The sequence below is a fragment of the Magallana gigas genome, chromosome 8 (genome assembly GCF_963853765.1).
Source record: "Magallana gigas chromosome 8, xbMagGiga1.1, whole genome shotgun sequence".
In the NCBI taxonomy this organism is placed as follows: domain Eukaryota; kingdom Metazoa; phylum Mollusca; class Bivalvia; order Ostreida; family Ostreidae; genus Magallana; species Magallana gigas.
In genome coordinates, this window is record NC_088860.1 from 9,224,840 (window position 1) to 9,234,912 (window position 10,073).

Consider the following 10,073-nt stretch of genomic DNA (forward strand, 5'->3'; position numbering starts at 1 on the left):
ACAAAAACCGTTTTAATACCTTTTCTTTCATAAAGTGAATACATTTTGTTGGAAATTAAACACAATATTGAATTAAATTTTTTTAATGGCTTAAATGTGGCTTAAAGGTAGCTTAAAGGTGGCTTAAAGGTGGCTTAAATGTGGCTTAAAGAAGTTTGGACATTAAGGACCTATAAGTTGTCCTTAAAGGTGGCTTAAAGGTGGCTTATAGATAGTCTTTAAGCTGCCTTTAAGCCATCTTTACGCTTTCTTTAAGCCACCTTTGAGCAATACATATAGCTTAAAGGTAGCTTAAAGGTGGCTTAAAGATCGTCTTTAAGCTACCTTTAAACACCTTTAAGCTATCTTTAAGGAGGACTTAAAGATGGTCATTCATCCTGTGTACATCATGATTATTAACGTATTCAATTATATAGTTAAGAAAAATAAAATCAAATTGAGTAATAATAATGCAATATTCTAGGAATAATTTTCATTAATATTGATCAATAAATATAACTTCTTAAAACATTAACATTATTTCATTTATTACTTTCGTAAAATGTTGTCTCTTTTCTAAAACAAAATTTTATAGGGGAATGCTCCGTAGGTTTTACATCATAAATTTTTTATCAACTTAACACAAAAATCTAAATACATATATTCCTAAACAATCATACACTGATGCGAAACGAAAACATTTGTAGAAAGTTGTGTAAAATCAAACAAATTTCATTCTTATGCAGTTAGTGTGTACATGTAGTTCAATATATTACACATGAAAGTATAATACACGTATATTGCGTGTAATCATTTTAAGAGAACAATTCTTCAGCATAGGTACTTGTAGTTCAATATATTACATATGAAAGTATAATACACGTATATTGCGTGTAATCATTTTAAGAGAACAATATTGTAGTTCAATATATTACATATGAAAGTATAATACACGTATATTGCGTGTAATCATTTTAAGAGAACAATTCTTCAGCATAGGTACTTGGGAATTTCGCGAATAATTATTGCACGCATATTTTACCTAGCAGGAAAGTTTACAGCAGTAAAACAATGGAACATTTTGTTTAACATATCACAGTCTTACACATTTAACAATCGGCTAGTTAACGAACATCAGTGAAAACATTTACGGTAGATTTCTTTTTGGCATAAAATATAATTTTGTATCTTCTACAAATATGAGTTCTTGGGATGTTTTCAGTTTTGAAATATCAATATCCTTGGAGCTCATCATTTTAAAATTATCAAAATTTGCTTAGCCATAAGAATCTGTACCTCTGGCAACAAATCCATTGGATGGTTTAGATGGAATGGTTGTTGTAAACAAAGGAACTCCATTCACACTGCCAACAGCTGTAGAATTCTGAGAATGAAAGAGAAATGTTATCAATGTTGTCGGCTAGTGACACATCAACGTTTTGACAATGCTTCAACTCGACGAATTTTATTCCATTAATAACTCGCGCGCCATCCATATCATCTTTGTTGTAATTTGGTTAGGTAAATATTGCCAATCTCGCAAATGCGTGTGTGCTTAATAGCCATGCATATTTACAAAATATAATTATCATTACTTTTAAATTTCCAAAATCTTATAAAAGAGTATATCTCCCTTATTAGAGGTACATAGTGAAAAGTAGAAAAGATCGCTTCGTAGGTCAACGATATGTACCTGTATACATGACTCTTGTCTCTGGTTCTTTGATCGTGTCTTTTGAGTAAATGTATACCATAAGTACAGAAAGTAGGGAGACGGGGAAAAAGATATTTATGCATAAAGTTTATACCAGTAGGTTATTGCAATAACTGTCCGGTTTAGATCATACACTACTATAAGTATCTCTTTTGTATCTCAATTTTAATATCGCTGGACTAAATATATGATCCACAGAAGTTATACATCTATAGATACAATCATATATATTTAACACTTGTTTCAATATTATATGCATTTAGAGATTTTTCAAAAATCTTTTTTTTTTCAGACTGAAAATGAGTAAAACATCCCAATTACAAAAAGGCCTATAACGTATATTACTGAAAATTGTCGGTTATTTTTCGTTCAAAGACACGCAAGTGTTTACACAGTACTACTTATTTCCCTCTCTTACCAGCAGTATACTTACTTTGACAGTGAGGCTTATATTATTCCATCCATGTGTTGATACATTAACTGATCCTTCTTTAATAACTTTTGTACGAGCTGTAACAAAAAATTATTAAAATCTAAATGCGAGTATAAAAATACACTTAAATTAATTAAAAAACAACAACAGAAAAAGAGACGCTAAAATTTAAATAAATTCGGAATAAAAAGGGCATTTAAATCAAATACAGAACAAAATTTTGGAAATATAAATACATGACCACTTACACAAGTCATTAGCAAGAACAAATTTCTGCTGATCAGGAAGTATAAAAAGAAAAATCCCCTTGGCTTCCCAAGCATTGCACCCCCCTTGATCCACCCTGACAGCAACAAATGTCCCTGAACTTCCATTGACCTTGGGGATTTGTGTCTCGACAGTCACAGAAATATCAGTCCTACAAAACGACAGGTACTCATGCCTAAGAATGTGTAATTAAAAAAAATACAAATTAAGGCCATATTTTATATCTTTCCTAATAGACATGCACAATAGAATAATATTTCATTTACGTATAGATTAAGATCATGTTACAGATTTATCTCAGAGATTTTCTTTTTAAAAAGTAACATAATTATTATCAAAACCGATTTGGTTGGAGTTTCCTATAGCGTCATGATCATTTCTGTCAGCTACGTCATGCATAAATTATACACGCCGCCGTTGTGAAAACTTTATGATTGGTTAACTCCTTTTCATAGGCGGAGTTATCAGTACACGCTTATGCAATGCCAGAGCTGAAGGATTTCTCAGAACAGTTCATATCCCCCAATATTATTCATTCGAAATCGACTATCCCCTATGTTTAAATTCTGTGCAAAACTCTCTCTCTCTTTCTCTCTCTTTTTCTCTCTCTCTCTCTCTCTCTCTCTCTCTCTCTCTCTCTCTCTCTCTCTCTGTGTAAACGGGCGTTAAACCATAGCCTCAAGCTACGGTCCAGAGAATGGCGTTATAAAAAAAATATAATATTTAAAAGTTGCATGTGGTAAGCGCTCATTTCATGTAAATATCGTAAATGTATAATGCACATGTATTACCTACTAACTTGCCAGTCGAAGTGATAGATATGAATTCCTCGATTTCTACACCTTTCGATCGGCAATCGACAGTCAATAAAAAAAATTGAACGATGGTGTAAAAGAACGAGACGGAAGTGGTGAGTGCAAGGGGGTTTGTACATGTGCGTCTTCATTAGGCAAGTGTCCGATTCGTTTCTCTTCTGTTGCCCTATCACTTTCGGTGTAAATATATATATACTAAAATATCCACAAACCATTTACTGCAGTTTTCTTTATTTTACCTGTCTCTGAACCCCCGATCACTAATCTCAGCGAGATTCGTCGAGACTAAAAAATTTTTGACGGACGTCTCTTCCGAATCTCAGACCAGTGCCACACAAAGTGATTCGGGAAAATTTGCCCCAACTTAGGCCGGTTGTTACGATAGAAATACGCTGAATTAAATCATCTGCTCGCTTCAACTTTTTACTTTGAACATCCCTTTAACTCCCTATGAACATAAAATGTTAGCTTCCTACCGTTAAAAGATTTATATCCCACAAAATATGCACTTGTTTATTTTTCAATTCATTTCCACACTCATTCACATCTCCAATGCTGAAGAGTTCCAGTCAAGGTCACAAATAGCCTGTTTCAGAATAGGTCGTACTCAAAGATTTCAACCTTATCATTTAATGAATATAACATTATAAATTTAAAAGGTTTAGTTATAAATACCAGATATTTCCTTTTTATTTATTATAAATTCCATATTTTATTTTTGTTGCAAATAACTTCACATCTAAATGCATTTATAAAGTTTCTGTTTGCGCTATTATAGTTTTCTATGTAATACTACGAATACGACATATTTTGAAACAGTTTATTTATGACCTTGACTGAAACTCTTTATACGTCCTTTGAAGTTATGGGTTTTATACGTCCTTTGAAGTTATGGGTTTTATAGTACAAAATCGATTGGTAGTCATATCACAGGCACATCTACTGGAAAATGTAAATATTTTTACTTACATAGCTGCCTTTAAGTTGTATAGTGACATTTTGTGGTTTGACAGCATATGGCGGGAGTGGAGGACGAATACAAATAGAATGGTCATGACTCTCAAAGTACATTTCATATTAGACATATGTACAAGAGACATAATTTTGCTTCGTTATAAATATACTTTTTTTTCTCAAATAATTTCAAAATTACAGAAGTTGAAAATCCCATTAATATAAATACATTATATTTATTAGCTGTGTGTTTAAAGTAATCGTGTCATGCAGTAAAGTAATCAATACAAATTATATGTGCTTTACCCTTAAAATTTGATATTCCAAAAAACATTTTGTTATAATAGTTTAATATTTTTAAAGTTGAGCAAGTAATACGAGGCTTATTAGTATAACAAATTAGTATAACAATTGATTAGAATTCTAAATCCTTTATTTTGTCTTAAAACTTAATGAATTTGGACAGTAAATGAACTCAGAGTTTGTTGTAATTATTTTGAATTCTTACCATTGTTTCTATAATAATAGTGAGATCCTTGTTATTGGGGCTGGTTAGAGACACCATGCTTCCCCCGTGGGCTCAAATCTATATGCATTGACTTGACTTGTTAGAGTAAGTAATATTTTTAAGATGCTTTATTTTGCATGCTGAAATAATCATCAGTCATATTTGTTTTTAAAAATATTAACTATTTATGGCAAAATGTGTGTTGATACTCTCTTAATTTTTTTTAGTTGAAACAAAGCTTACCTACAATGATGCATACTTGATGGAAAACCATAAACTACTTTATAATGTGTTTTTTTTTCCCATGTTGGAAAACTTTTTGCTAAATTATGTACGTATTTTTTCGAATGAATTTAAAGTTGAGGAGCAGTTTAGTTTCGAATTTTTAAATGAAAGGTGTAAAATTCAAAGCATTATTTATTTTTATTTGGTAATGTAAATTCTAAATGTTTGGTAAATTGTCTTTATACGTTGATTTTTTTTAGAGGGGGGGGGGGGTTAAAATGTAAATGCTATTGGATGTTTAACGAAATACTTCATTGGACACAATCAGTCGGTGAGAACAATTATCAATATATGTTTGCATGATTGAAACTCGTGTAAAAGTGCCAAAGGATGTAACATAATTTTCAGCACTACATCTATTTGTTACAAAAGTAGGTTTTTACTGAACAAGCAATCTGGTTTATTTTTTTTATTTTAGGAAGAAATATTGCGTTCAACGAAAGGAGCCATACACGCGAGGGAATTTCCGAAAGAGCAAAATAAAAATTTCAATTTCTCTGAGTAGAAAACAGTTCATAAGATTGAAAAATTAAAGAGGCACGAAAAACTAGATTTTATCAAAAGTTTGATAAGGTTGAGTATATTAACATTTCATGTGAACGAATACTATAAAAACATCAACATACCAGATATCAAAAGAATCTAGATTTACCATTTTTGAAATACAAATGCAATGAGGATGGAAACATTTAGCAAGGTGATTTTATACTGACATATTCTTATCCTAACAGATATGCTTCCATCAACAAATGATGAAGTAGAGGCGCCATTGACAGTTGACAACAAAGGATGTCGCAATAGAACTAGGAGTGTACACATTAAGCTCCTTTACGGCACAGTTTTCGTCCAAAAGGGTCGAACTGATGATTTTAAAGTACAACGGGGTAATATTCATGAAATTTCAGTCAGACAGGTTAATGGACAAACAGTCAAAACAAAAGTAAACATACAAACAGACAGACAAAACATATTTCTTATGTCATAATATATTTTTATCATTAGGCGCAAATTGAGTTTTCTCGATCTGAGACACTTGGAAACAAAATCAAACTAAAGATCAAGAATCTTGAGTTTTGGGAGACTAATCCGGTAAGTTCTCTATATTTTCTTTAATGACTAGTTGTAAGAAAGTAATCTTTTGAACTTCTAAATATATCTCTACATGTATCTCTTATTCTATTGTAGAGCCTTTACAACATGTCAAAAAAGATAAATTAAACCCTATCCAGTTTATGTCAGGGTACAAGAAATGTTTCTCAAAAATATGACATAAGATGTGCTCACACAGCGTAAGTACGATATAGATACATGCAATATTTTGGAAAGGCGTTAGAACATGTTTTATGGAAGAAAACATATCTTTTATTATTAGCAAAATTTTACAAGCGTCTCGAGTGTACAATGTTTATATACGTTTGCCTTATCATTGTTATGTTAATGTTCTTTTGAAATTGTTCAGGGTGCCTGCAGACTATGGTGGAATGGCATATATCGGTGGAGCCTGCACTGACTATGCATGTTCTGTCGACGCTGAGCGGTCTTTAACCGGCTACAAGGCCCTTACACATGAAATTGGACATAAGTAAGAACTAGTTTATCCCTTTATGATAATAAACCTTCAAACTGCGACTTTTTCTTTGTGCTGACGATGTTTTTGGAATTTTTAAAATTTATTTTTGTATTAGCTTGGGAATGAACCATGACGCGGGCAGGTGTAACAGAAGTGACGTAGGTATCATGGGAGGATACGGCGCAGGATGGAGTTCATGTAGCGTAAACGATCTGCATAACTTTCTTCATTGGGTATTTCTAGAAATAAATATAAAATAAATATAAAAAGAGCTATAATACTACAAAACTAGCGTATCCTATGATATTGTGTGTACACACAATTTTATCATTGATATTTCAATACATGTAATGTTACTAACCTAATTTTCATCCAACATTTATCAAACTTATATCCTTAACGGTAACCCTACATTTACAATGTCAAGTTTTTAAACGCCAACTGCAGCTCTCATATTCTCTAACTCTGCTGGAATACAAGGGTTCACAAAAAATTCTCTGATGGATCATTTTTTTTATCGCGATTGATAGTGTGATCGATTAATTGATTAAACATGTATGCCATATTGACGTTTACTATGTTGTCTGAAAATCACTTTGCGCCCGCATCATCGTATAATGCATGCCATTTATGTTGAACACAAACCTTTATTGGATAACTGATAAGATATAAATATTTCATGTTTTTAATTACATATAATTATGTATTTATTCAATGAGAACAATCAATTTTCTTTGATACAGACTTGAAAAAGCACAATGTTTGTCCAGAGAAGCTGAAGCTTTAGCTGAGCTGAGCTCATCTTTAATTGGTAAATAACAAATTTATATATTCTTAACTAGTATTTCACAAAGCATTATGGTCCCAAAGTCAAAGCACTGATACTGACATTTTCCATTGTATATGTCTGTGATAACATGAGGTAACGATTTTGTAATGTACCTGTCAGTCCAATAATTTCCATAGACGTACTGTTGGGGCGCATGGGGGTTTGCATAAACAATAATCTAATATTTAATGGTACAAATACTGAAAGTTCTATTCATAATTTACATTTTCAGCGTCTTTGTCTGTGATAACACTACAAATCAAATTTATATTCACAGTCCAATATATTCAAATGACTAATCGTTGGCATGCAAACAGGGTTTGCATAATAACAAAAATCACATAAATACGTCAATATTTCTATACTTAATCAAACATTTGCTAATTTTTTTTTATTTATATTAGTAATAAGGAATTCTTTGACTATTATGAGGTGATAATTTCGGTGGAGAGGTAAGGGGTATGGTCAAATCTATCATAAAATCCTTCGGGATTTTTGGTTTGATCACGCTTCGTCAAAATTATCACCTCATTATACTCATACAATGATTTCTTACTGTTTAATTAATAACAGAATAATAAATTTTTAGTTACATTGTGTATTATTACGAATATAATTTTAGTTATCCTTTTCTAAAGAAACCTACAACCACATTTTCAACTTGATATGTAAATAATTAACTTTTTGTAAAAATATTCTTCAATAAGGTCAGGAATACAGTCCGGATGACATCTGTGAGAGTAGATACGGTCCAAACTTCTTTTTTAGAAAGTTTGAGTATTACTCGGTAAGTCTTCACAAACAAAGTCTTCTTCCTTGTCGCAGTAAAGATGGCTTAACGGTCGTTGGCAATTTCAGACTATATTATTCTTTTTTAAAAGTCTTTAATTGTGTAAAGATTTAAGGAAAACCACAAATCTTAAAGCAAAAAAAATAAATAAATGGATTTTTCCCAAGGTAGATCTGATAATTAATTCACTGACCATCCGTCCTTCCTAATTATTGAAGATTGATTAATTAGGAAACATCGATTGTGAAACATAGAATTTTTATGCGTCCATTTTCGGTAGCACTGCGAGGCTTACAGTTGCGTGAATCTTACGGAGGGAACCCTATACGGCCAGATGTTTAACCATGAATGGCAGGAAATACCCGGCTCTTACTGTGGCGAAGGGAAAGTATGTTGAATCAGAGCATTCACTTGTAAAAATGATAGCTTGATTTTATTTATGTTTTTGTCTAAAAGATGAAAAATTATTTTTTAGGACGGAGATGATATCACTCTTTTTTTTCATTTGATTTTCAAAGAAAAAATGTTGAACATCCTTTCTTTTCTCGTGAGATTGTTTAGTATTCTTGTTTCAAATTATGTATTGGTTAAACATCGGTAGTTTTTCATAGATTTGCTTTAAACAAACTTGTACCACGTTTGAGGATGCCAGACAAACCCCTTAAATCATCAGACCAGGAGGGTGGGGTCCTTGGGGGGCGTGGCAGTCCTGCTCCAGAACATGTGGGGTTGGAGTAACATACAGACGCCGAAGATGCAACAATCCAAGGTGATTTTTTTCTCATTTTTATGCATGGTTATTATCTTATATTTGCTGAATATCATTGAAACATATAAAAAGCCCAGACTAGCATTTGATCAACTGTTTATTAAATTCAGTGAAACGTATAATTGGAATTTGATATAAATGAACTGTAAGGAATATTTTAACCTCTATGAAGTTTCAAGTTTAACTGCATAGTCTAAAACATCGTTTATACCAATGTAAATGCATCATTATCTAACATTGACAGCCCAATAAACCACCCGGGCTGTGAAGGAGGGGAGAGCAATGCGAATGAAGCCAAAATTTGTAATCCAGAGGTTAGTGTAACATTTCTATCTGCCACTGCAAGGCATAGAGAAACCAGTAAAGAAAAACAAAGAGACGCCATTTACCAATATTATAATTATTTGATTTTTTTATGTTCTAGCCATGTTCCGATGTTAGTCCAAAACAGGCAGATCTGATTAAACAGAGAGCTTCAGAAACATGTCTTACAATGCTTGAAAATAAAGTGTTGAATTCGTCAAAGTATAATTCAACGGGGGATAGATACAGTCATTCTGGTGAGAAATAGCCACGCATGCTTAAAATGCTTCGTAAATATTTACTTATATTTTGTGATATGAATATGTCATATAAACTCCCATAATTCCATGTTTTTTAAACGGCATAAAATGATTTAGAATGAGTAATGAACAGCTGATTAAATAAAATTATGTTGTAATCCCATTTCATCCTTTTTACTAGGAAATTATGTGTGTGAAGTTAGATGTAAAGCAGTGGGTGATTTCAAATCGCCATATTTTACAAGATTCGGCTTAATGCCGCACGGTACCCCATGCGATGCCAAAGTAATTAATTACATGGATTTCATGAGCTCACCTTGGCCAAGAAAGAAAGGTCTCACTCCTATTTGTTTGGAAGGAAATTGCAGGGCAAGTAAAAAAATGTATTTATGATATTGTTTCGATATTGTTTTTAGTAATTTCGCGACATTTAACTTTACCTTTGTAGTACAATTACATGTAAATATACCGGTAGTGCCGCCTAAATTCAAAACAACAAGACTGTAGCCCTAACGGAAGTGTTACAATGTTTTAATACGTATCCCCTCCGTATCTAATGGGATGAAAATTCATTCTATATTGTAACATTGAAATTAA

General features: G+C 32.2%; 2 protein-coding genes and 1 long non-coding RNA gene across 5 annotated transcripts in view; 2 read left to right on the forward strand and 1 right to left on the reverse strand.

Moving 5' to 3' along the window:
* Window positions 1–9,852, forward strand: part of LOC105328619 (A disintegrin and metalloproteinase with thrombospondin motifs 15-like) — a 141,526-nt gene extending 131,674 nt beyond the window's left edge. The window contains exons 6-12 of one of the 3 annotated variants that reach the window (XM_066070243.1): window positions 7,269–7,336; window positions 8,062–8,141; window positions 8,425–8,532; window positions 8,746–8,913; window positions 9,158–9,227; window positions 9,338–9,473; window positions 9,658–9,852. In XM_066070243.1, the coding sequence (XP_065926315.1) occupies window positions 7,269–7,336; window positions 8,062–8,141; window positions 8,425–8,532; window positions 8,746–8,766 (277 nt within the window). In that variant the 3' untranslated portion in view covers window positions 8,767–8,913; window positions 9,158–9,227; window positions 9,338–9,473; window positions 9,658–9,852. The remainder of the gene's footprint in view (window positions 1–7,268; window positions 7,337–8,061; window positions 8,142–8,424; window positions 8,533–8,745; window positions 8,914–9,157; window positions 9,228–9,337; window positions 9,474–9,657) is intronic. The other 2 variants (XM_066070240.1, XM_066070242.1) reach the window with 2 other exon arrangements.
* On the reverse strand, window positions 916–4,206 carry LOC136270615 (galactocerebrosidase-like). The gene is made up of 4 exons (XM_066068855.1): window positions 4,178–4,206; window positions 2,375–2,568; window positions 2,127–2,203; window positions 916–1,363 (listed from the first exon to the last, which is right to left on the reverse strand). Exons 1-4 carry the CDS (start codon window positions 4,204–4,206, stop codon window positions 1,256–1,258), a joined length of 408 nt encoding a protein of 135 aa, XP_065924927.1. The 3' UTR covers window positions 916–1,255.
* LOC117689637 (uncharacterized) lies at window positions 6,172–6,777 on the forward strand. Its single transcript, XR_010708878.1, has 3 exons — window positions 6,172–6,244; window positions 6,415–6,537; window positions 6,641–6,777. It is a non-coding gene; the product is annotated as an uncharacterized lncRNA (long non-coding RNA).
* Window positions 9,853–10,073: the final 221 nt, after the last annotated feature.